This window comes from Anopheles nili, chromosome 3, assembly GCF_943737925.1.
Source record: "Anopheles nili chromosome 3, idAnoNiliSN_F5_01, whole genome shotgun sequence".
Classification (NCBI taxonomy): Eukaryota; Metazoa; Arthropoda; class Insecta; order Diptera; family Culicidae; genus Anopheles; species Anopheles nili.
In genome coordinates, this window is record NC_071292.1 from 50,391,745 (window position 1) to 50,418,834 (window position 27,090).

The window sequence follows — 27,090 nt, forward strand, 5'->3', positions numbered from 1 at the left end:
AAAGCCTTAAAACAACGTGTTGTATCCTTTCACTTTGGGAACTAAAAGCAAATTCTTTCATAAAACATCAACGTAACAGAGAAAAATCTTATCATTACGGTACTCTGTTTTCATCATCTTATAGCTTTTGTTAATGCAGCCACATGTTTCAGCGTTTCACGTCCATCATTTAGCGGTTTACGTTTAAATTATGCATTTCTCCACACTAGCGTTTAGCTGTCTTACCGATACGACCTCGACACGACGTAATGTTGAGTATATCACTCAATAAAATTCTACATTAAATATATATATGTATATAGCATAGCTTCATATCGAAGGGGAAAAAATGCCTGTTCGTTTCGTGTTTTGTGTAAACTGAAACACTGCGCCTTAGCGATGGGCAAATGTTTTCAATTTGTCATTTGTTGATCCAAAATCCGCCAGCTTTCCTGCCATGTTAAGAACAGCAGAGCCCTTATGCGGGAAATTAATTACTCCATAAAAACCAAAAGGGACACAGTGTTTGCAATATTATTTGCAATACCATCAGCACAATGTCTAGTCGTCTCTCGCCGTTGTGAGCGGTACGGAAAATGGATTCATGGTGGTAAAAAGTTCTATCGGTTACACACAAATCATAGTTAGATAATACTTGTATATCGTTATTTGTATATATGTGGCGCGAAGCATAATAGCTATTGTAATTCCATCGTTCTGTGTACGATCCATTGTGCAAGCGATTAGTGCTATTACTGTTGCTTTCATTCGAAGCAATATTTTATGCGCATATCGGCGAATTAAAAGCGAATTTTGTCACGCAAATTCTTGTCAGCAGCTTTTTGTGTAGTGTAAGCAATACATAAAAGCTTTACCATACCGTCCGATCGTCGGTATAAGCTTTTGGCAGAGAAAAACGCGAACGAGAAATGGTGCTTTTCCCCCCATTTTCCAACATAGCCATAGTTCATGATGCCCTCTTCAACTACCAGAGTCGTGGGGGTAGGTTGGTGCTTGTGCTGGTTGTATGTTTGCGTTAAAGTTTACTGTTCCCGCCTGCTGCAGGACGACAGTGATAGTAGTTCAGAAACGGGGAATTGGTAACTACTTTCGCTAGTACTCTGTCTTTCAATGCTTCCTTCCAGCTGCGTCCTATTTAATATACACGATCACTCAAGCACACATACGCCTTTTCGTCTTCCTTTCGCAAACATCGCCATATAGCGTGGCAGCATCCTGCTTCCTGCTTTTTACGCGCGGATGTGTTCGACAGCACAGACATACACGAACATACACACACGTACACACAGCTCGTTATCCCTTATATAATATTAGACGGCGCGAAAAACGGATAAAACCCCCTTCGTAATCACAATACCAATCACAATGTATCAAAAGCGACACCAAATTGCTAATGGTTGTTTGCCTTGTCTGACTGCCCCTCGTTAGAAGGAGAGACATAATTTTGGCGTCTGGGTGCACTACTGATACTGCTTCAGCTGCAGTTGCAGCCGCTTCACTTCGGCCTCCAGCTCGCGTACACGCTTCTCCGAACCGTTGAGCGATTTACGTAGACTCTTGATTTCGTCCGCTTGCTTATTGAAGGCCTTCCGAAGCTGAAACGAATCGATAGATGAACATCCAACATTTGGTGATGGTGTGCCATTCACGAATTACCTCATTTTCTGAGTTCAGTAGGTTGATATTTTCCAGCGAGCTGTTCCGAGAGCTGTTGCGCGAGTTGCTGAGCAAATTGTTCTGCAGATTAGCGATGTCCTTGTGGTTCGTGGTCTGCTGCCCAAAAATTGCCTGCAGCTGTTGAATTTTTGTACTCTGGTTGGTGGACGTTTTCTGACTCTTTTCGATAATCTGTAAGATACAATGGAAAGACCACGTGTTACATGCTTCCTGCACTTCTTAACCTAACCCCTGGCCCTGGGGGTGTCAATCGCGTACCGTTTGTGGTCGATAATCGGGAATGGTAGGCTGCGAGAGAAAGGCAAACTTTTTCGTATTATTGTCCAGCTTGCGGTTGTCGAGTACTTCATTCTCCTTGTTGGTGGTGTGTTGTTGCTTCGCGCTCATCGTGTGATTATTCCCGTTGCTCAGGTTAGATCCGAAGGTTCCGTTCTGCTGGTGGGAGCGATCCGTACCACACAACCCATTCGAAGCAGGTGTAACGGCGGACCCATTGGTGGTGTTGTTGTTCACATTTGTCTGGTTTCCGTTCAGCAGGTGAATTGATTGTGTCCTTTGAACCTTCGTTTCCACCATGCTGTTTCGGTTCGGTTTGCCATTGGATGTTTCGAGGATCGATTCACCTACAAGAACGGATACAACTGTGATTTAAGTCGTTCTCCCTCGAATAGGACTATCTCGACTACTCACCTGTCTTAAGTGACATCAAGATCGGGGACACGTTACGTCCCTGGAACCACTCCTTCGCCCCAATCGCCGGTACGTTGGCAAGCGTATCCGGATACAAATCGCTCTGGAAAAGGGTCGATTTACGCGGCACAATCATCGAGATGGGTTCACAGACGTTGCCAGCCGCGTGCAGCTTATAGAAACGGAACACTTCACACTGGTGCACATTAAGACCACGCTTCGGCATGAACCCGAGCGCCTTCTGCGGCTGGCCTGACAGAAACTGGTTCAGATAGTGCACGTACGGTAGCTCATCCACCACCTCGTAGTACCGGATGTTGCCATCTCCCTTGCCCGCTAGGTACACCATACGCGTGTCGTAATCGTAGTACGGCGTAACGATGCCACTCGAGCTGTCGATCACCTCCTGCGTCAGTGGCTTCCGCAAATCGTGCTGATCCCAGACGGCGTACTGACGATCGGAGTGACGCGAGAAACCCGTCGTTAGGATACGGCCATTGTCCAGAAAGACCGCCTTCGAACACTTGGTGCCCATGTGACAGACTCCCTCCTGGATATAAAACGAGCGAGCAATTAGAAATAATATTAGGTTTGATCACACTCCAAACGCATCTGAGGGGGGGCTATTACCGAGACGACGATGCCACTGCGTGGCTCTATTACGCGCAGCTTCTTGTCCTTCGACGTGGTAGCAATCATCGAACCGTCCCGGTTAATCGCGAGACTGTAAATCATGTCGACGTGGCAATCGATCACGTTCAGTAGTGGCCTTTCGGTGTTTGCCGTGTCCCACACACACACGGTGTGATCGAAACCTGCACTCAGCAACACATTGGCCGCAGTTGGATGCCACTCGATGTGCAACACCTTGCGTTTGTGACCCACCAGTTCGATCGTGAAGCTTGTCAGGTTACTGGCTAGTCCACCCTCGGGGATGTTCCAAATTTTGACCTAAAACAGAACTCCCAGATTATGATCCGGAATCATCAAACAAACGTCCGAAACCTCGCGGTACTCACCGTACAGTCGTCCGAGGCAGACGCGATGGTGTGATCATCAAAAGGGTTCCACTTTAGGTCGAGTATCTGCCCGGCGTGTCCGATCACCTTGCAGCACTGGAAATCGATGCGCCCGGTCGTGGCAATCGGAATGACGACGAACGTAGTGTCGGCGACGATGGCCAGGAAGGTTGGGTTGACGGCACAGAAATTGCCATCGTTGCCACTTCGCACCACGCTGATGTCGGTGTAGCAGCATTCCTTGCGCGTTGGCAGGCCATAGACGTGCCGGAACTTTGATGGCCGAACGCCACGGAACCAGAGCTGAAATGAACCGGAAAAGGCGTGAGGTTAGTAGGGTTAAATGCACCAGGATCTTAACCAGAAGGTGCAGCGTTATCAGTCAGTCAGTGAATGTTAGTTGGCAGAACTGCCGCTGAGTTATAGGGGAGTCAACAGAAATTGGATCGTAGTCTTGTTAGCTTAGCTCGCATCCACAGCAAGGGTTAGGGCCAGTTGAAGGTTAACTTCAGAGATCCGATCGTGAAGATCCCGGATTATGTAACAGCAGATGTTAGATGTGGCAGGTGTTGCAGACTTGCCGGGATTACCTGTGTGTTGGTCATATCGCGCTCTTCGCTGTCCGCGATGTCGTCGGTGCTTTTGCTGATGCGCTTTTCCTCGATGCCTCCTCCTCCTCCTCCGCCTCTTCCACCACTACCACCACTGCCTGCTCCTCCTCCACTACCGGCGAGGCCCGTTACACCGCCCGCTTCACAGAGGGCTCGCAGTTTGCCGACGAACTCGCTGCGAGTTCCGCCGAACTGTGTTGGGTTGGAGGATTCGCGAGTGTAACGTTGTGGCAAATGTTGTAAATCGAACCATTGAACGAGTGAAGCACAGGATTTTTCGTTTCAAGAAGATCACAAGGAGAAGGAAGAAATCAAAGTGTGAAAAATGATGGACAACTGTAAGGCATTCCCACCAAATGAGGTGGAAATTTTGGCTATCGATTCAAAAGCAGCAGGATGCAAGGAGAAGACGGAGAACATGAAATACGACAGGAAGTGGAAGGATATCTTGGACTTGTCAATAAGAGAGAGAGATAGTACGAACGGGAAAGATGTCAGCAAAACTCAGCAAGAGGCACTAATTCGACCAGGTTCTGTGACTCGAAAGCCATTTTCCATGCGCTCAGAAGTTAGTAGCTTCCTTTCTCTCAAAAACTGTGAACACCAAAATTGGGTCGAGTTACAAATTGGCCGCCGAAAAGATTTCACGTCACATTAGATGATCATGTCACGTTAATGACCGATGGTTCCATTGTTTGTTTTTTGGGGTTTTCCTTCTGGTTCCCCCTTAACTCCTTCAGCATCTGCTGATGTTGCACAAGATACGGATCTCAACCCTCGACTCTCGACCGATTGTGTTGCTGATGATGACGATGATGATATGATGAACATCACGACCCGGTGAAGATGAGCACATCAGCCTGGAGGTACTGTTTTAAGGCTGGAAAACTGACGAATGAGCGTGAGCAGAGGCTCACCGGAAGATAAGTTCCTTCCCACCCTTTCGTTTTCCATCAACCTGTTCCCGTTAATCAGGTGGTTTGCTTTCCTCCTGCTCGTGTAGCCTCTCTCCGGTTGCAGATGGGTTTAGGGCTTTCATCAGTAGCTTCGCCGCATCTCCACAATCCGATACGCCAGTGAGTTTTCTATGCAATGTTGCGAACACGTACTATGTGTGCTACTGATTAATGGCCAGCCCCCCCCCCCAAAAACCGTTCCCCACAATCCGGCTCATGGAACGCGGAGGAAGGTGAAATAACACGAAACCGACTCTTCACCTCTGAAATCTAGCCCCCGGGCAACAAAACGGAGAGTTTTGCTGCTGGAAGAACCATAGCCTAATAGCTTTCGGTCGCAAGCGAACCGGAGTGGTTTGTGGACGTTTTTTTTGTACTGTAAGCTACCTCCTGCCAACCCCAGCAAACCCTATCCACGGCCTGAGGGTTGATTAAGGGAGGCGCCGAGTGTTGCAAAGTCGCCAAGCAACATGATCAATCGATCAAAGCGGCGCTCCAAACACCGGAAGGTATCCGCACAACATGGGTCGGAAGAGCAAAAAGAGGCAAACGATGCGAAAGAAGAAAAAAAAACGAAATAAAAACAGAAAACACACACACGCGCGCGCAAAAAAAAAAAGAAAAAGAAAAAAGGCACAATTTCCGAACCGCGAACAACAACCCCTCTGAAGCTGGCCCGAGCCAAACGAGATGAAATTAAGACAATCTGTGGAAGAAAAAAGAGAAAACGAAAGAAGAAAAAAAAGAAAGAAAAAAAAAACAAAATAAAATGAAATGTACAACCAACAACAGCAAACACGGAAGAAACGCATGCAACGAGGAGGGCTCTCTAAGGCACGAAATTAAGAGTAAAATTTAAAACACAAAAATTGCGAAACCACAAGCGTGAGAGAGAGAATAAGCGAGTGTCAATTAGACGTCACTCCACGTGGTGTTTGGTGGCTCATCTAGGTTTCAGGTCACACCATCCCTTTTTCCACAAGGCTCTCCCTGAGTGGAGTTTTTTTTTTGCTCGCGATCGAATTGGTAAAGGGATATGGAAGTGATGGCTGCACCGGAACCGACCCGGTGGCCACGTATTGGGAGCGATCCATCACGGGGAGTTGTTGAGGGTAAAAGAAAAAAAAATCAACTCACCACAACCTCTCGCTTTCTTTCAGGTGAGAACCGTGATTAAAAGTAGGCCCATCAGCGGTCTACGGAGGAGCTGATCTCTAGGGCCAAGGGTTCACGCGATCACCCCGAAAATGAGCCACCATATGTGCCTCCCTTCCCCCGTCACCATCCCACACTCTCTCCCCTTTTTCCTCTGCTCGGAAACGAGCATACATGCTGCGAGGATGGAAGCGAGGCGCAGGTTTTTAGAAAGCACCATCATTATGGGCGCCAGGTCGGAAGCGGGCTCGCGGCCAACCCCGAAATAATCATATGAATGTCGGTTGGCGGATTGTGTGGAGCATGGGGAAGCCCCCGGTCTGGTGGTTCCCTGGTTCGTTGGAAACAAAAGTTGTGTGGTATAAAATAGAGGATAGAGAGGATAGGCAGCAAGCGAGGAAGCTTAGCGAAAATAAAAAACGCTCCCCAAATCAGGGCCTTAGTAGTTTATTTCATTTTGATTTCGCGTTGTTTTGTTTGCCTTTGAAGGCTTTTGATTTTACCCAAAGAGAGTGAGACAGAGAGAAAAAGAAAAAAAAGAAGCAATTGAGGATTTAGGAAATGAGAGAGAAACCTCATTTCGAACGGAACACGATGCATGATCGAACGTCGATCGAGGGGGTGGGAAGGGTGGCTAGGGGTGCAATGTAAAGCAGCATAAAGCACCCTCTCATCATGCACCCCTCCTCTGCGTTAAGGGATCTTTTTTTTGTACAAGCTCAAGAAGCTGTGAGTTGTGTTACTTTTTAGCTCGGAATACTTCGATTTTTTTCCCATTAAACTTTTGTATTGAAAATGAGCCGCACTTGGATTGTTTTCCCCAGCTCTACGTTTGGGTAAAGGTTCACCGGAGGTTGCAACGAACAGTCTGAGCTGTCTATAGCTTACAATCAACAACGAGTCAACGAGTCCACGATGGAGCTAACGTCCACAAGATCAAGATTGCACACGATAATGGGGCTCATTCACTCGAAAGGAAAGAAGCCGACAGAAAAAAAAACCTACCCCGACGATGAAAGTGAAACAGTGACCAACACCCGACCAGATGGGGGGGTTTTTCTTTTATGCAACCGGGCCTCGATGGCCGGGTGTATGCGGTGTTTTTCCCTCCCCAATACCAATGCACAGGGCGATCGATAGCGCGATGATCGCGATCATGATTCATCGCTGATTCGGGATGATACCCGCTCGAGGAGACGGTTGATAACACGAGAAACAGCCCCAACTACAAAAAAGAAAAACAAACGAAGTCAAGATAAGTCAAGTCGGTACACGGGAGATGAAAGAAAGCAAAAAAGATCAACAGTAATTTGATGTGCAGAAGAAACAAAAAAGCGGAAGAAACAGATTACATAAAGCCGATGACGACCGGTTGACTTATCTGCTTTTTTTTCCGGAACGCAATGTTTCTCATTACAGATATGCGCTTATTACAGTAGAGGAAAGTAAAGCTTGAAAGTTTGTGGACCACACTTCAGGTAGAGCGCATTTTCTTGTGACATATCAGCTTCCGTTCGTGCGAGATATTTTATCATTTTCATCAACCGATTACAGCTTGTAATGCTGCTTTGCTTATCTGCTTGATACTGCTTATTCAAACCCGCTCGAATTCCAGTTTTAAACGATGCACAAACTCACCAAACGATATCTCTTCGTGCTTCATGATTCCAAATATATATACATTTTAGAAACTCGCCCTACTACTAGGCTTTCCCATTCTCTCCAAAATAAAAACAGGTGTTCCACGCCAACTTTTAGTCTAAACAACCGACCGGTCTCCGGGCCAGTTTTTAAATCACCAACGGCCGCGAGACTTCGCCTAAACACCTCGCGTACACAAAACAGAGCTTTTGACGGCCTAAGGTGTGTGTGTGTGTGCGCGCACGTTTGTCAACACAACATCGCCGACAGGCGCGCTGTGGAAAATGTGAAATTTTACGCCTCGATTCGCGCACTAATGGTGTGCTGTGTGCAGCCGCTAGATGTAACCGAGCTAGCTGCTGGTGAACTAGACGACCAATTGAAGCCTCTGGAAGCATGTTATCTCAATTTTAACCCCCGCCCGAGATCGTGTGCCTCGGAAATGATTAGTTCCGGCGGAAGTAAGCCACCAACCGGTGCCGGGCGCCGGTTCTTGCGTCAACTATCGAAGGCCCATGGAGGGCCCACGGAGGACCCAAAGGGGGCTCATCGGCCACATTACACAGCGTGTTCGGTCGGTCAAAGAGAGCTAAAGGCAACCGATCGATTAGGGTGGTGAAAGTCGTCCGCCGAGGGCGCCACGAAGAAAAAATGGCCACCACCAGCACCGCCGATGTACACAAAAATGGGAACCGCGCACGGGGGAACGAGCCATTGTGGACAGGGAGGGTTCAGGGGAGGCTGCAACTAAGCGCACATGGACAGGTTTGGATCGATAATAAAAAAAAGGACGGGATGATGGCAAAACCCTATCGAAAGCTGTTCGCGGCATCAAACGGAGCTTCTAAGCTCGTGTGAACGTGAACTCGCATATCAAGGGATAACGCCACTTATTTCAGAGGGACCCTCGTCCTTTTGAGGGAAATTTATGCTCTATTAGAATACCGCACCTGGTGCTGCAGTGCGATAACCGATACTTGGGGGTTTACTGCAGTGTAGAAAATGACTCCCAGAAAAACAATCACCCACCCACGAAAGAGCCGCAGTTTCGCTTAAGGACCGGAAAATGTGCCCTACGTCCTTGACATGGAAACTTTGGCATGCTTATGCGATGTTCTTCTCTCTCTCTCTCTCTCTCTCTCTCTTTCTCTCTGGTTATGATTACTTCCCCACCATGTCACCTACCCGAGTCTGGCTGCATCATGCTCACAAACTCCATCCTGCAACTAAACTCCTTTTAGATTCTGGTGATGATTCGTTTTTTTTTGTTTTCCTCTCACCCAAGCGCGATGCTTTGGCTCGTGCCTCGTTTTGCGCATTTGCTTGGGCATTATTTTTGGCAAACGTTGTGTGTTTTGCAACAGCATCAACCCATCCTTTGGCTTCCTGTTTTCGGAGGCAGGAGCCATCTCTGGATCGATTGGCCTTGAAGTTTTGCTGACGTCAAAGGAGGGTGTGGAAATGTGCCACATATTCGGGGAAGAATATAAATTGGAAGAAAGTGTGGGAAGAGGGGGGGGGGGGGTTCATGGAAACCGAAATTAAGGAAACCGGAAAACATGATTTTAAATTCTACCAAAAATAGCACACATTAGGGTGACGATGTTGAGGAAAGGAATGAAAAAGAAAAGAGTTAAAAAGGATCTTGCTCGGGAGGTTGCTTACGGTTCACACCATGTTGTTTGTAATTAATATTTAATGCTTTGGGTCGCTTCGAAAATGAACAAACTATATTCGACAGGTTTTACAGAGTTGTTAAAATTGTCATACTAGATAAGCATGTAACTGAGACAGCGCTCTTGAGGATATTAATCCTTTCGACTCGAAGTCAATATGTGCAATCGGAAACGTTACCTACTTCCTTCTCAATGCAGAGTTTTCGCATTATTGTGCAACGACCGGGGGTTTTGTCTTGCAAAAAATCGATCATGAAATGATCCGCCGAAAAATAAAAACGTGCCCACAAAAGCAGCGCAGCAATAATCGCATTTTCCTCTTCGTCCGCGGCCACGTGCTGTTCGGTATTGACGGTGAACCGAAAGTCGAATGAAAAAAGACCCACAAAATATCCGCAATGTTAAGCAACACAGCCCTCCTTCCAACGAAAAGGTGCTATTTTTGTTTGTGCTCGACGCATCTTCAGAAACGCGAACGACGGAACTGGAAAATGGGCGTCTGCAGCCGGCGTTGTGAGAGGACAAACGTTAAAATAAATTCAATAAATCATGTAACATTTGGGGGCTTCTTCTCCCCTTCGTTGGGGCGCAGCAGCTGGTGGAATCGAATCAGATCCCGCAATAATCGCAGCTCGAAAGCATCGTTTAGCAAGCCCATATAATTTATTCCGTTAGCGAAATGGGAAAACGGGTGGGCGCAATCGTTGGAAAATGCTTCCAAATGGTAGAAGGAGCGACAACAACAACAACAAAAAAACGGCCACTGGCCAAACTGGCGCAACTGGTGTGAAAATGGAACCCCCCGAAACAACCCCCTCCTGGTTGATCCTTTCAACTCACACACACTCTGCTGGGGGGTTTTTGGGAAGGGAAACAGCAAGGATCTCACTAAAATGGATGGACGGAAATGCAACCGGAAATGCGGCGATTGCGCAAGCGATGCTGCGGGAAAGGAAAATGCAATAAATTTACATTGAACGTCGACGAACGCGTGCAAACACTGCTCATTGTGGCGCCGCGTATCGATGATGGGCTGCTTTTTTGTTTTCTCTCCCCCCCGAACGACACACAGGTGTGCCTGTAAGAAGATAAAAAGGACACACTCTAGCTGCGGCCGTAAGTGGCACACTAAAAAAAGGACGCTTGCTGTTGAAGACACGGGTGGTGTTGTGTGTGTTTGGATGGATGCGATTTTGCGGCACTTGTGATTATTTGTTTTATTTTTCGTGGCGTTGCTTCACTACAGCTGCATTAGCGCTTTTCGCAAGAAGAATTTCTTAAACATTCACAATCGATGCATCACACTGCTTGTTGTGCGTTTGTAAAAAATATATGAACACACACACACGGACGCCTATAAGAACAAAAACACACACAAAAGCACATTGAACCTCGTGAAAATATGGCAGCAATAATTTCAACCGTTCTGCCGACTGCAGCAGCAGAAACGGTGAATCACCAGGAGAATACAAGTGCGTAAGTGGTTCTACTGTTTTCCAGCCATCGTAAAACGACAGATTGCACGTTCACCCGTTGGGTCGATTTTCCTTCAGCCAATTGTCAGTACCCTAGCCACCCGACACACTCGCGTCTGAATAGATCAGAATGTAGTAGTAGAACGAACGAAAAAAAAAAAACAAGGAGTATGAGTCACTGCACCACCGCACTCACGCCGGGTAAATTCCGATGTACGAAGCGCGAGTGTATCCTTTTTCACGCCGTACTCCTTACGAGCACTTGCACGAGGGTGTATAAATGGCAAAGTGTTCGCCCTATGTTACGCCACCACGGTGGTGGGTGTAGTTTTTTGTCGTACGCGCGAATAGAACCACCCTCGCACGCGATGATAACACAGACACACACAGAAACGGGATGCGTCGACAAGGACGACGACTGTGAGCTGGAGGAGGACGAGAGTTTCCTAGACGCGGTTGCTAATGGAAAAGAGCGTGCGTACACTTGAAGGCCTGTGTTTTTTTGAAGATTTGGAGAAATACGCTCGATAGTCGCATTATCTATCAAACAAGCAAAGGTTTCTGCGAGTTTCAGCTGTTCCAGGAACTACGTTGACGATTGTTTGCTTTCACTTTTAACAGAAGGCACATCCTGACATTATGCAGGACACTTGGTTCTGGTTCGATTTGTCTGGAAAAGACAATTGGTCCTTGATGTTGTAAGCACCGACACCTCCGACGGATCAGGCGAGTTTTCCACCCAAAGCACACACGGGTGGGAAAGGATAATTATTTACGGTCAGTTAAATCCTTAAAGATCAAAACTTCGCACCACACCACACCTTCACTTTACACCTGCACCGGAAAGCCCCTTCTGAGTGGGGACGCGACTAAAACCGAACCGAACGTATCTAACGCTGCACGTAAAATAATACGTTGCGAAAGCGTGCCTATGTTGGAGCATTTCCAGTGGAAATCTCTCACCACTAGCGGTTGACTCACAGCTCTCTCTTAGTTTCAGTCTCACCCTCTCTCTCTCTCATCAGCGTTTTTGTCTCACCAATCGACCGGCAAAAAACCCGCACTCACGCACAGCTTGAACGAGAGTGAAATGATTTGTTGTTGGAGCCGGACTTTTCTTTTCTCTCACCCCTCTGGGGGGCGGGGGGGGGGTTGATAAAGAAAAAAGCACTCTCAGGCAAGCTTTTTTCCCCACCTCGACCGGAGCACGATAAGCAAAACCCCAAACAGTGATCCACAGCGTTGCGTTGATACTGCCTAGTTCAAGCTGGCTTCGAACAATTGACAGCTGGCAAAAAAGGCTTTCTTTGATTCGCCCGTGCCCGTGGGTTTTTGGGATTTAAACGAGTTTACGTTGTTTGATTTCCGACGCACTGAAACGGGCGTTTCGAGCATCAAATTAATTATGCCATCATCCCTTAAACTAGAGCCCCCGGATCGGTTGTAGCGCGCGGCTGGCTGGCCAAACGTTTCTCTGACGTGCGAGCGCACGGACAGATGATATCCAAATTGGATTTCCATCCGAGGGGCTTGGCAACGCCTCGAAGCACCACACCAGCTGTTTTTTTTTCTTCTCTCCAATCCATTTATTGGCCTACGCGGAAGACAGGAAACAAATAATCAAACGAAATGTTCCGACCAACAAAACGGGACCGGATCTCGTTTCGATGAGAGGGAAATCAAACAAGCAAGGCGTGATGATGTTAAACAAGCAAACTTGAGAGTGGCTGACCAGCAATGAAGCTGCATAAAAAGCCACTTCAAACCTTCGTAAGGCAAGCAAATGGAAAGGGTGCGTGTGTGTGCTTTTTTGTGGACGCGATGATCGAATTTACCAGACGATCATATCAGTGTTAAATGAGGCATCGTTTTGCTTTTGTTCGCGAAGCAAAAAAAAACGAAAAAAACACAAAATTAAACGGTTAACCGCTTTGCAACCATTTATAGTTACCATAATAAATCGGTACCATAGCAGATACGCGCGCCATAGCGGAAGTTTGAGATGTAGGAACGAATAAGGCAGTAAAGGGGGAAAAAAGCGAGAATGATAAGTGATACTAATTTTGACATACACAAACGCCCAAACAACATATGGTTCATTGTGCGGCAAAAGCACTTATCAGCGATCTATAGCTGCCGGTTATTTGATTTTCCTACACAGGAAGCAAATGGGAAGAGAACCATTCTTGCCTTTTTCTTGCACTTTCTCGTTCATTCCATGCGTCGGGGAATTTGGAATGGAACGGAATTTTTCTCGGTTCTGCAACAATTGATTATTTTTCCCTTAAGAACAAAAAAGCTGCAACATAGTTTCCCATGGGATTACAACGATTCGTGGCAGCATGGCCATGGAAATTCCCACCGGTCAGCAGATAATCAGCATTCGTTTTGCGCATTACGGATACCAGGTCTAATATTTTCTGATCGTATCTATTCGCCTTTTAAGCTTTCTGTTTGAATAACTTCACGCAGATCGGTTAGCCCGATTCTTTCTAAAGCCTTAATTGCCCATTGTTGCCGCTAACCACACGTGATGATATTTCGCGTGTCCTTCTTCCTGACCATAAACAGGTGGCGAGATACAAAGCGACATGCGTGTCATGTAAACTTCGCACATGTTCAAGGACGCAAACGGTCATTTTCCAGGGCCCCAGAACCATTAGATCCTTATCGCATAAACCACCGAAGCTCGTCACACTGCCCTTTTTGATGTATCATAAATTCACAAACCCCAAGCCTCAAACGATCAAAGGGGTGCAAATTGCGGGCAAGGTGAACATTTCACCCAAATGTGTCAACGGGAACCTTCGAGAGGGTTTGCTGGGTTTTGCTCTTAAAAAAAACAACCATGTGACGCGAGCCCTCGATCGTGGGAGAGCGATTTCCGGGAGATTTGTTTTCCTGCTTGTTTGTAGAGCTCGTTGTGCCGTCGACAAAAACCGTGGGCCCGAAAGTTGCAGAAGTGTTAGAGAATTACCCCTGAATAATGCACCTGTCAGGCTGTTTTCTTTACCACCAGCCCTTCATCGTGTGCCCTTTTAGACACGCTTAGTGTGGCTCGAAACCCGCTAACAAGAAAGTGGGCATCGATTGGCGACGATTCATGCTTCAATTATGTCATTAGCACGCGGGCGCTAAAGATGGAGGTGGTTTTTTCTTCCCCTGCTTTTTTCGCAAATAGCCCCCCGGCCCCTGTACCCCTACACACGCCCCACAGAGGACCTTCCCGCCTTCCCTCTGCCAGCCGGGTTGGCCTGCTAACCCATTTTTTTTGTGATGATTTGTTCCACCTTGACACCGGGAGTGGTTCAGTTACTGCAGTGAGTGGAAAATATAAGCCAAGGTATGTGGCGCCATTTCAGTTTTACCTTCGATTTGATAGTGACGATCGAACACAGGCGGCGAGACACATCGTTGTGGCGTTCCAATAAATGCAATCACTCAATGTCGAGACGACGACAGGGAAATGAAGGTAAGGCGACAAAACAAACCCATCCATTTCCCAGATAGGTTGCCCTTTTTTTAAGGACGTTTATGATTTGTTTTTGAATGCTTACAGTTGCGGGGTAAATAAACTCACGCGAAATCGATTTTACCTCGTTCTGGCGTCGCATTTTATCTTACCTGAAAATAAATAGAGAAAAAAAACATTTTGTTAGGATGAAATTTATTTTTTTTACACTGGCTAAAACGTAGTCCCATCAATTAAGCATTGATTTATTACCAACATACAGGCAGCATTTTTTAGTATAATATTCCAAAGCACATAACACGTGCAAGCTAATGTCGCTGGTGAAAAGCTTGCTTTATCCGAACCAAAAGACCCTGGTGTTGCAGGTTCATCCTTGCAGCAATTAATCAATTCCGTGCACGGCCAGACATCAGCACAAGGGCTGGAGATGCGGCCGGAAGTAAGAGCGTGTTGTCCCACTCCACACCACCGTGCTCCCTTTCTCCCCTTCACTCCATGGGCAACGGGAGAGTAAATAATGTACGCCCCATTGTAATGGGCACGAATGGGGAAGTGGGATAGGGATGTGAGATGAGGGAAGACCGGCGATGAGTCATCGCTCAAGGGTACGATCTGCGCAGAATCCAACCAGCACCAGACACAAGACTACTCCCCCCAGCCCCCTTCGCCTGCCTCTAAAAGGAGTGTTCTTCCCTCCGTCTTTTGAAGATGTTGGAAAAAGCAATGGAAAAGCGCGGCATGCGTTAAAGAGAGATAGAGAGAGAGAGAGCCAGCTTAAGGACCTCTTTTGGCGGGTGTACAAACGAAGCCGGCAACGGGGGTTGGGTGGAGGTACTACCAAAACAAATAATAACAACCGTCTCGGTGGCATTGAGAAGAGACGCTCCTGGCTCTTAGATTTTTCTTGTGTAACTCTCCCACAGGAAACATAAAAGAAAGCCCCCGGCCCGGAAAATGCGATACACAATTGGGTGTTTTATGTGTGAGTGTGCCCTTCCCTTCCTGTGTCCTTCCCATCCCCATTGCCGCCATTAAATCTCCATTTCCGAAGCGAGTTTCACGACCACCACCATCACAAAAGGCACAGTGAACCCACCGTTGATCCTTTCTGTCCTTTCACCGACAAAGCGGCCGTTCCGTTCGGGCGGCATTGCAACGTCACAGCGCCGACAGCATCGCTGATCGATCGATGCAACATGTACATATATGTAAAACGAGACAGCCCACACACAAGTCCTAGAGCCCGGCGGGGGGGGGGGGGGGGGGAAGGGACACGAGAGAAAGCTGTCATACAGACTTCTTCTGATCCCTCCCGGAGGGTGCCCTTGTGCTTCCTGTTTGCGTGTGTGTGTTTTTTTTTGCTCTCTCACCCCATTCGCTTTATAGCTCACCCTCCATCGTTGTAATGATGCGCATGATACGCTTGTTGACACTGACGATGATGGTTCGCGAATTGGGTGGGAAACGAATGACCCCGGGGGTGGGTGGGAATGTGTGGTTTCGAACACACAAAAATTGCATCATCGCGTGTAGTGATGACAAAACAAAATGTAAAAAAACACACCGAAAGAGTAAGCGATGCTCGAACAAGCGGAATGAGTTAAATAATTCATCCGAAGCTCGCCCATTAGCTAGGAAAGCCCCGAGCTGGCTCTGGGACATGGGAAGCGAAAGGTCGATGGTCGATGGAATTATCTGTTTTCCCTTGAAAGGTTGCTCCGTACAAGGGCGTCCGGTGACTGCACCGTACCAGGCAGGCGCGCGCACACGCCGGCGAATTATGATTCCTTTTTTATTTTCATTGAAAGGAGACGATCACAAATTTGTTGGGGCGATTCTCAGGCTGATATCAAAATTTACCTCCCCACGGCAATGAGAAAAGTAAAATAAAATACTCAAGTCAAAGAAGACGCTAATCGGATTGCAATCGGATTCACGTTTATCAATTATAAAAGGATTTTACAGAGTAGATAAAGAAATCTTTTCCGAAAGTTGGGTATAGGCAATATATTGCTTCGGAACAATGCTAACGTTGAAGCGGAGGAATATTTACTTTAATCTAAAATATGTTTTGCAACAGATGTTTTCCATAATGTGCAGCGGTTCTAATCCAGTACAGAAAATTTTCTTAGTACTTTCGGTTGTCAAGCGAATTATTTTTATGCTCAGTAGTATTACCATTTTTTTTTGCTCTGCAGTATTAGCATGAAATAATCCTTATCGAGTGGTATAAAAAAACCATAAACATTTGTACGTATTTTGATAGAGAGCAAAAAAGGCATTTTCCCATACCGGGAATCGAACCCGGGCCTTCCGGGTGAGAGCCGGATATCCTAACCACTAGACAATATGGGACACATGTTTGTGGGCTGACTAATACATTATTTAAACGCATGCTTTTCACTTTTAATGCCTCTTTCAAATTCTGTAGCATAAGGAGGCTAATAGGAACTGCATTTAAGAAATTTGATGCATAGAAATCGTTCCCTCTAATAAAACCATGCAACATAAAAAAAACGGTTACAACCAACTTATGCTCAGTATATGAATTGACTTTGGAACACACCACTTCATCTCCCATATGGTCTAGTGGCTAGGATATCTGGCTTTCACCCAGAAGGCCCGGGTTCGATTCCCGGTATGGGAAAATACTTTTTTATTGTTGATCTGTTCGCAGAAAAGGGCTAACATATTTTAGTCATGAAGTTTTTTGAATAACCAACAGTATTTTTTTCTGTGAAACTGCCATGAATTTAAAGTAATGATATTATGGTTGCTTAAGAAAACAGTAATCAATGTGACCCAGGAAATAAACTTGCCACAACCAACAGAGTGAACGATGACATACTTCGTCGTCTCCTCGATCAGAACATTAACCCCTTTTCCAACAATCTTATGACAAGTGTCCGAGGCGATAGAGAACGGCATGACTGAGTAGAAAACATGTGGTAAACATCATTTGTTCACAAGAATCAAACGCACTGAAATGACTCCCAACACACACGAGCGTACATAACACACAATATGATCGTTTCATTCGTTCTCATTCTCGATGGGGGAATTTTTTCACTTCAAAAGTAGATCAGGATTTCAGGAGATCAGCCAGCTACTTTTGCGTTTTGAAAGAGGAAAAAAAAAACAAAACTACATCAGCGGGAGTCTTTTAGCAATTTCTAGTGCCTTGCTCGATTTTAGCTCGCTAGCTAAATTTTTTCCCGTACCGCACTGCGAAAGAGAGTTGGCAGAAACGAAGCAATAGAAGAAACATAACGAAACAAAACCAACGTGAAGGAGATGAGTTTGTGTTGCTTTGCTTAATGATTCGCTCGCGACCCGCTGGATTGTTCCAAAGTAAGCAGCAGCTAGCGGGACAACCGCAGAACAGCAGCCGGTTGATGAAAACGAACGAATATCCACGTTCCGTTGCGCACATTTTGCTCGAGACAGAGAAAATAAAGCGCAACGGCGAGACGCTGCCGCGATAGCGAAAAGTGGATTTAATTACGTCTAATTAAGCAAAAAGCCGTTGCCCTGCGGATTTACGATTCGTCGCGTTTTTTTTTGTGCGTCATCGGCCGGGAGAACATATCAAAGAACGCTCGTTTGAATGCGTTGGAATGTTTCCGGGTTTAGAAGTCAAACGGCAACTGGAAACGATCACGATCATTGTCGAAATCAACATCAGCAGCAGTAGTTCTAGCGGCGCAAGAACACTGACAAACGATTTTCCGAGTTCGAATGATACTCGTGTTGCGAACACCTAACCTTCAAGCGGCAATTTGTCATTCATCAAAATTGTCCCGTAAGAAGACGCTTAATGCTGAAACGACACCGAACGGACCCCTAAGCAACCAAATTCGGCATGGTCATCACAATGAGCCTTCCATTTCCTTTTTGCAATCGGTCGCTTTTCGTCTGCCCTGCCGTGCCGTGGATTTCCACAGCTCCAAATTCTCTTTACGTCGCCAAACCATGGCGCAATAGCCGCTAGAAAAAAAAATAAAAGAAAACACTCACACCAACACCACAACACTCCAATTTATGCAACTTGCAACATGGACCACCGGGTGCAACCGGCACGTGTGGCAACAAAACGAATTTAAATACGAATGAGAATCAACACAAAAAGTCTATAAAGGTGTGGAGTGGTTTTTGTTTAATCGAAAACAGTCAGCGACCGCTCGGTGGGCTTTTCATTGACATTGGAATACATCAACAAACACGCCACACACTCGGGGGGAACATCTCCGTTTCGGACAGCACGAAACCTTGACACAGAGCAGCAGTTTAGAATGCAACCAGCACTAGCGCAAAAGCTTCCTTTCTTCCTTTGGGAAAACGAAAAAAAGCTATTTTTCCTTTAACACTTAACGTTCCCTTTTTTCCCTTACCACAACTCAGGAAAAGCGCAGGTTTTTTCTTTCTCCACAAACTAGGCCATTAAAAGTGGTCTCTCTTTCTCTACAAGCTCGTGGCCAGTTCTCATTAGCAAATCCGTTCTGCTAGGGCTCCTGGCCCCCCTTGAGATGCAAATGAGCGTACGTGTGCCGTGGAAAAGAGGCAAGAAAAACAAATGCAAATGGCGGGGAGGGAAAATTCGTGCAGCTCGTCAGCGCGTCAGAAAAAAGGGGCCACGAGAGTGAAAAGGCAACGCGAGACAGGCGTGATTTTGTTTTAATCAAATTCCCAACAATTCGCACGCATCTGCGCTGCTCCATCAGTCCAGTCCAGCGGACTTATTATGGTGGTTTATTGTTTTGACGTATGCTGCGATAAACAAAGATCCGTTGGGATTTGGTACCGTTATCGGTACTTCGTTTTCTCTTTCTCTCTCTCTCTCGTTCTGCACCCTGATATTGTGAACATCCTCTTTCCACTGGGAGTGCTCAAACAAGCGCATCATTTTGCAGATAAAATCAATAACCGGCGGCACCATTCGGAGCGTTCATTTGATTATTGCTTTCAAAAATTGCTTTAAAAGCCCCGCCGGGAGAAAGACTAAACGGCCTTCAGGGTCTCGATTAGGAGGCCCAAGGGACCCAATCATGGTAGCCAATAAATCCTGACAAACCATGTCCTCGACGGTGTCGTGTTCGCAGCCGTAAAACAATTGCACGGACGTCCGACACGACAAGAAACCGTTTTAAGGGGTGAGCGATTCAGGTAAGAGCAAGAAAGGTTCAGAACGGAGCACGCTTGATCGGTGGGTTCAAGGAGCAGGCTCAAGAAATGCATTTTCAGATGACAATGGCCATAATTCGCAGCTTATTATCCGTCTCAAGTAAATCCATACGGGCAAGGAGCTCCGTATTTGGAAGCTGCTAGCCGTATACGGGGTCGAGGTCCACCAGGTCTTTGGGTAATCTTTGGGGAACCTCTCTCGCTGTCGCAGAAGCTGTGGCTCAAAATGACCATAAGCTAAAGTTCTTTTTTTTTCAGTCATCTCCGTAGATCCGGTACCTGTACCAGACATGCCTAATCTACCGCTCAAAATCTACAAACCCGATAAATGTGGCAAAATGAGTCGCGTTCGCAGTGTTTAAGACCTACCTGAGGCTATCTGACACCCAAAACTACCTGAGAGCGGTCTATCTGCCGGCATCTTCGGTGGAATGGCAACCTTATTGACCCATTCCAATGTCGGATCGGATCCAAAAGCCGCCGCCTTTCTCAGAGCCACGAGTAATTGCCCGTTGGTGTCGTTATTCTGTATTATTATATTCCGAAACACCGAAACCCCCAAACCAAGGGGGGGATGATCCCTTCCAATGTTCGTGACCATTCACTTCGCCATCCTCCCCTAGACGTGCAATTTTGTGCTTCTTTTGTCTTGTTCCCTCACCTCACCACGGCACCAGACTGATTGATGAGAAGTCGAAGCAATGCCGGTTGGAGCTACGAGTTCGTCGAACCTTCAAAGTCACGGTTCACCAGTCACCGGAGCGAACTGGCCAAGGTCTGGGGACCTTCTGGAAGATCGGGTAATTCCTACGTACCCGTTATAATCGCGAACCTATCAGACAGGACCTATCGAACGCTTGGGCGACGACGACGACGAGATCTCATCATTATCGCCACCATCAATCTCGCCAGTCCGGAAGACCTTCCGAAAAGCGGGCCATTGCCACATTGGCCTGGAGCTTTCCGTCGATTTCTGAGCTTCTGCTGTTGAGTTGTAAGCAGGAGCAATAGGAGGGACGTGTGGTACCCAATTTTGTTTCCTTCGTCTGTCAGTCTATCGGTTTCTCGATGGTCGTCTTCAACGGCTAAAAAAACAGCGATTCCTTGACACAGTTTCCCCAGGGTTCTGTTGACTCTTTGCAACCTTGGTGATTTGGTTTGTGAGCAATCCTTGCGCAAATTTGCTTCCGTCTCCATGTACCGCAAAAGCACGGTGACTTTCTTTAGATAGATTCGTTTGTTTTGGTGAAGAAAATAATCCCTCAACCACGGCGCGTAACAACGTAGAAGACGGCCGTTTTGGTGTTGAATCAATAAGGAATAAGGAATCCAAGGAGAAGGATTTTGGGAAATGTCCAATCGGAAAATCGACGCTTCCGGTATCGGTTGGCATGATATCATCCAAAGAGCCAACAATTTTGCGGCCAGAAAATAAGGTAACAGCGAAACGAGCCGTGAAATACGAAATTAATCCCCGCCAGGAACTTCCAAGCCCTAGATGCCACTCTTCCCCAATGTCGCTCATATTTTCGAGTGTAGTTTTCAATCATTTGGCAGTTTGAGAAGCAACCACAAATAGCGCAAAAAAATCGTGCTCAGACAGCCGGAAAATCATGACATATTTTCAGTGGAGTAAAGAAGCGAACGAAAATCGTTTTGACACATCGAACGGATCGGCGAATCGGGCTGTCGAGGCACTTATAATGGGCAGCAGGAAATACCCTTGCGGGCATACAGCCATCAACTGCAGAAGAATAGATAGGAAAGAAAATCGGCTTCTTCTGGCTTTTTGCAGTTTTTCCCGCCCATTCCATTTGCAAGCGAACGGAAAAAAACGAAAACCGAACAATTAAAACAGATCCAACAAAACAAACTAACGCTATTAAAGCATAATTGCGCACAAAATCAAAACCCAGATTGTGGGCGCGAGGTTAAAAGCAAAGAACACAGAACTTTGAACAAACTCTGCAAGTAAAAAAACGTCGATAAAAATCAATTGCACCGGCGTGGCAGAAAATAGACCTGTACAAGGGCGAAATACATTGCTTAGAGTGTTGTCACGCCATTCGAGATAGCGTTTTAACGAGGGAGAGTGAGGGAGAGTGAAAAAAAAAACCGACCGACTCAAAAGTGTTCACGTTCTGGAAAGCGTGAAGCGAAACCTGACTCTCCGTAGACCCTCAAGTCGCAGGTGACGATGGGAAAGGTCTAATCAACCACTTAGAAATTGATTGGGCCACTTCAAACGGCGAGTTTTTTTTGCTGCTCACCTGCACCGATAAAGCACCAATTTCCTTCCACGATGGGAGGTACACGAAACAGCAGATGTTTGCTGATATGATAAGATAAAAAAACCCCTCCAAAGTAAGCGGAAAGGAACAAAAAATCGCATCACTTACAAGCGAGAGCAAAACGCGCGCAATGAACAACGAGGAGTTGGTTCAAGTTCAACCCTTTGCGGTCGAAATGTGCTCCAAAAGTCAAATTGGTTTTGTGGGGTTATGTCATTTGCATTAACCAACGGAACAACGGATGTCCAGCTTTGGGGAACCTCACTAATTAACCTCTCGGGAGTCCAGAGCAGAGCATTCATTAGGTTACATTTGAATAAATCAACTCAACGGTCTCAGCATACAAGTTGGGGGCTCATCACGTGCAATCAAACAGTACACGAGAACACTGTTTAGCATGCTTAATTTTGGGAACACGCCCAGCACGCCTAAACGTTCATCATTCCACAAATCCCGTGTGATGTCAAACGCAACATTCATCATAACCTAAAAATTCCAGAAAATCACCATTGAGCCTCAAGCATGCAGCCTTTAACTGTGCCAGCACATACGTTGGGCCCAATTCACCAGTGCAGGGTTTTGTGTGCATGATTTATGTGTGGAAAATTGAAAAATACAAACAAGAATTCCCTCCAATGGTGGACCCTAGATTTTAGGTCGGGAAAGGGGTTCATGAAACGACGAAACTCTTCCATTGACCTCTCGCGGACATTGCACAACGAAACTTGCCTGTCCCCTTCATTAGAGTAGAATATTAGACGCATGGTAGGTGCACTGTTCTAGATGGGGACTTTGAGCCGGAGCACATTGCTGGAACGAACCGATGTTGCCTGCTGGTCCATTCCTTATTCATTATGTGCACTTACCAACAACCACACACACACACACACACACACACACACACACACACACACACACACATGTACATGAAATGCAGACCGAGTGTCGCCCGGGAAGAGAACATTTAGTGGCACGCGGAGCCTTGCAGTAGAGTTAGCAAAAGGCAGCAAAACATATACGCCCTCTCTAAAAGGAGGCTCAGCACTATATTTTCCAGCAATCGCACAACGGGAAAAAAGGGTTGCAGACAGGAGAACGAGAGGTTATTTCCAGTGGTGGGGTTTGGAAAACCACCCGACGAAGGCAAATTGACGGTTGGCGCCACATGATGATGATGATGCTCTTGCATTCTCTTCGGTGCAGATGCACTTGCACCAAACCACGCACTGTTGCATACTCTGGGTGGGGGGTTTTGTGCTGTTGCGCATGGCCACAGGAAACCTACACAACATGGGTTTGTGGAACAGGAAAGGGCACAAAGAAAGGCATAGGTTCTTGGCCCTTCGTCAGCGATTAGTTCCCGGTCTAGCGGTCTATGACGGATTTGCATCTTTTGGTACGCGTTTGTCACGCCTTATGTTACTCTCTGTTGGGTCTCTGTTAGAACCCAATGGAATGGTTTGATTTTTTCTAACAAGCAACAAAAACCCCGTTAAGATATTAGCCTGGTCTGAGCCCGCTATCTGGTCTCGAAACCAAATGGCAGAATTTAACCGGATCTGACATACATCGAAAAGCACGAAAAAGACACCGGGTGGTGCCAAAAACCTGCCAATGGTTGAAAGATCTACTTTTCACTTTGAAATGATGGATGAATATCGAAGGTGTCAAGTCTCCGGCCCGCGTGGGAGGACTTACAGCCCGTAGCTAATACGTAGGTGGGCCCTCAAAATAGTCCAAGAAGCCAAGCAAAACCCTAGGCGGCTAGGTTAGGAACTCGCAAAATCCGCTTCTACCACTCCAGCAAATCAAACTCGCGTTTGCAAAACAACTCCATCCCGGGGGAGAATCGTTCGATTTGTGAGAACAATCATTCATCAGCACGTTCGACGCCGTCTTGGTTGATGATGACGATTCGTCAGAGACCTCCAAAGCCTTCGACGCTAACCATCGATCGAATGGCGTAGTAAAGCCACAGCCGCTATCGTGGCGAGAATCGTGCAGCTCGGAAATGATTACAATAAACCACGCCATGTGCTCGTGGAGGAACATCCAGTTGTCGACCGAGAGAAAGAGTGACTCTGACCGGTTCCACACGTCGAGTGTTCCATCCATGGTCAGTCGTCCGTAACCGACAACTTGGGAACGTGTTACACGTGTTTTTTTGCCCTTGCGCTTACATCATTCTTTTTGAAGAGGATTTCAAACCGATCGTCGTGGCGTGTGCGCGACTACTGGACGTTGGTTGGATGCCTTCCGCGTGTTCTGGAGGTCAATTGCATTGCAGTTAATATTGCCAACACGCTGCACCTAAAGGAGATGAGTCTCGAATGTGATCACCTTTCAACGAAGCCCTCGGAAAACGTGTGCATGCACATGAGAATGCAACAGGCGCACACGGCACATCGTTTGTTTTTATTCACTTTCCTCTCCGTTCCATTAAAATCTCGCTAATTTTCTGTTTTTATCAGCCAGCCCCCCCCTTCCATGCGGATTTTCCCACCTCACGACCATTTTCCCATATCTGCACATTAACGGCTTTCCGATCGAGCGGGTTTGCACCTCGTGAGCTTTTAGCCTGCGATCACGCTCTCGTGTGCTGGTTGCGCATATCGTCAGCCACAGAGAAGAAGGCAGATGATTTCCCCCCACCGATGGCACCGATTTTCCCAACACACGCATCCCCCCTTCCAACCGGGCGTGAAAATGACGTTCACACTCGGAAATGGCAAATGGTAGGTGAATGAAAAGAAAAGCGATGCCGAACGAAGCCAAAATAAAAACTGGAGCTCACAGTTTGGTTTCGATTTTTTTGCCTTTCAGTCTCCCCCATCTACACCCCCCCCTTCCCTCACCCTCGCCCCCACCAGTGGGCATCGTGGGCACTTTCTCGAGGCTGCAACAGCATCAATTTGCTCGCAATTTTACAGAAGCAATCTGCAATCGGCGTGGGAGCAGAGGTGGGTGTGCCAGTTGAACATCAGGGGGAGAGGAAGGGGGATGTGTGAGAGAACGCAGTAATTGCAGTTCCGAAGGCAACATCCGCCCTGGAGCCCGCGGATTTCGCCTCCCAAGAAAGATGCTCTCGAAATTGGCGAAATCCGCGCGAATGGTAAGGAGGGTTGCAAAGAGGTTAGGGGGCGGGGAATTTCCATCCCAAAACCGCCGGATCGACTACCGGATGAGGGTGTTTCTGGTTTCGAAGAAGCAAGGGAAAGCCCGTCACAGCGAACCGTCTCAAGAACGTGTCTGTCCCAGAAATGCCCCAGAAAAAAGAAGGAACTATAGGTTTGTGGGCTTTTAATTTCTGTACCTGATGACATGAGAGGCACATGAAAGTGAGCCGAGCGAGTGTGCAGTAAAGCGGAAATGCGAAAAACCAAGGGACAGGGTTTTACTTCATTACAGAGCCCCAGAAACGGAGGCAAAATCGCAACATTTGAAAGGTCGTGGAAGGACGAAAAATACCTGTTTTTTCCACTTCAGCGTTGGATAAAGATTTCGGCACATTTCGAGTGCACTTCCATTGGCAAAATCAAGCCCCTCACAAAATGGCTCTCCCTTCAGGATTTTCACAAGCTCAAGGACACACACCAACACCACGGCCTTTTCGCCTGCAGCTGCAACCCGAGATGCGTTCTTACGCTTTGCCGCGTTGTATGCAACGATTGGCATTACTGTTGTGAAAAAAAACCCGCGCTTCTATTCGCGGGAATCACTCTCAAAACTCGCACAAAACTTGGCTAGCTCCTCGTCGGACACCCAGGATATGAGCAATAGCATCTTTGCCTGTTTTGGAAAATTCATCCACCACCGGGTTCTCTGCCTGCGTTTCGCATCTGCAGCCAACCAACACAAAAACCGGTTCCTATCGGCGTGCTCGCTTTTAACATTCGCATTTTTTTTTGTTTGCGTTGTTGCTCTCTTATGTTGTTTCATTTCAGATTCCCATGAACCTTGGCCCCCCCCCCTACCCACCCCTGTGCACTTCCTGCAGCTGGATAAAGCGTGTGTTTGGTAAGGAAGGATGAAAAAAAAAAACGGCACAAAAAGAACGACAAACGGAACCGAATTTTCCGCGCCCAACATTCGCCTTCCCAAAGAAGCCCGCTAGAGAGTGTGTGAATGTGTATACCGTTGGCCAACGAACGGAAAACCGATAAGATAAGCAATAGCCCTTGCTAGATACGCAATGTGTGTGTGCGGTATTCGGGAAAAATTGAAGTAAAATAAAAACAAAACTCACCTTTTTCGCTGGTTTGGCGCACCCACGGGAATCAATCAGACCGACGGCCGATGGAGGCTTCACTGCCGGCGGATCGGTCCCGTCCGGTGTCACGGAACCGATCGGCGCCGGAAGTGATGCTTTGTCTTCCTTGTTCCGTTCCAGCAGCAGCAGTTTGTCGCTTTTGGTGGCGGTGGCGGCCGAAAGCTCAAACTTTTTCTTTATTGCCTCCAGCGCGGACCGGGTCGTGGCCGCGGTTGGTGTGCGATGAAGATGCACTTCGCCACCGTCCGGATGCAGCTCGAGCATGACAAGTGGCGTTTGTTTACCGGGTGTTTACGATGTGTGTGTGTGGGTGGGTGTGTAGACACACAGAAAGGTCAAGGTTTGTTGCGTTTTGCGCTTTTCGATTGCACTTGATCGGAAAAAGTGTGGCTCGCGTTTTTTTCCTCTTTTAGGTATACCTTTTTCCGGGATTGTAGCTTGCACCGTTCCCAACACTCGCGCACACACACAGCCACACGCGTGCGCTCACACCCACGAACGCGTTCGCGCGATTCTGGAGCAGCGTGCGGGAAGAAATAACAGCACCGAAATGACCTCGGTGCAGGTGGTCAACACAACAGCGAAAGCTTACATGGGTGAAACGGCCCTAAACAGCATTTGGAACCGCTGCACCACGGCAAATACACCCACACTCACACCAAACTATGTTGGATGCAATTTTCTGCGTCTAAATTCTGCACCCTTCGGAAGGTTCGGTTTTCTTTCCTCGGTTCACTCTTGCTGACCCGTGGCGAGAACGACGCTGTGCCGCTGGAGCGGCGTCACACACTACCAAGCGCCCGGAGAGCTTTCACAACCGCAAGCAAAAGGGTGATCTTTCTGTACCCGCGTTTGGGGAGCTTCCGTACCTGGGTCCACCGAAATATAAGAACTCAACGGTACTTTGAAGCACGAGGCTATTGTACTGCACGATTAACCGAATTGTGAACTATTCAGAGCACATGGCCTGCTGCAA

At 47.1% G+C, this 27,090-nt stretch overlaps 1 protein-coding gene and 2 non-coding genes across 3 annotated transcripts; 1 reads left to right on the top strand and 2 right to left on the bottom strand.

Annotated features, from left to right (window-relative positions):
- On the bottom strand, positions 1–26,378 carry LOC128727214 (coronin-1C-like). The gene is made up of 8 exons (XM_053821100.1): positions 26,091–26,378; positions 3,977–4,189; positions 3,387–3,689; positions 2,998–3,318; positions 2,368–2,917; positions 1,936–2,300; positions 1,657–1,848; positions 1–1,595 (listed from the first exon to the last, which is right to left on the bottom strand). The coding sequence occupies exons 1-8, from the start codon at positions 26,376–26,378 to the stop codon at positions 1,461–1,463; spliced, it is 2,367 nt and encodes a 788-aa protein (XP_053677075.1). The 3' UTR covers positions 1–1,460.
- Trnae-cuc (transfer RNA glutamic acid (anticodon CUC)) lies at positions 16,656–16,727 on the bottom strand. Its single transcript has one exon. It is a non-coding gene; the product is annotated as a tRNA-Glu (tRNA).
- Trnae-uuc (transfer RNA glutamic acid (anticodon UUC)) lies at positions 16,948–17,019 on the top strand. Its single transcript has one exon. It is a non-coding gene; the product is annotated as a tRNA-Glu (tRNA).
- Positions 26,379–27,090: the final 712 nt, after the last annotated feature.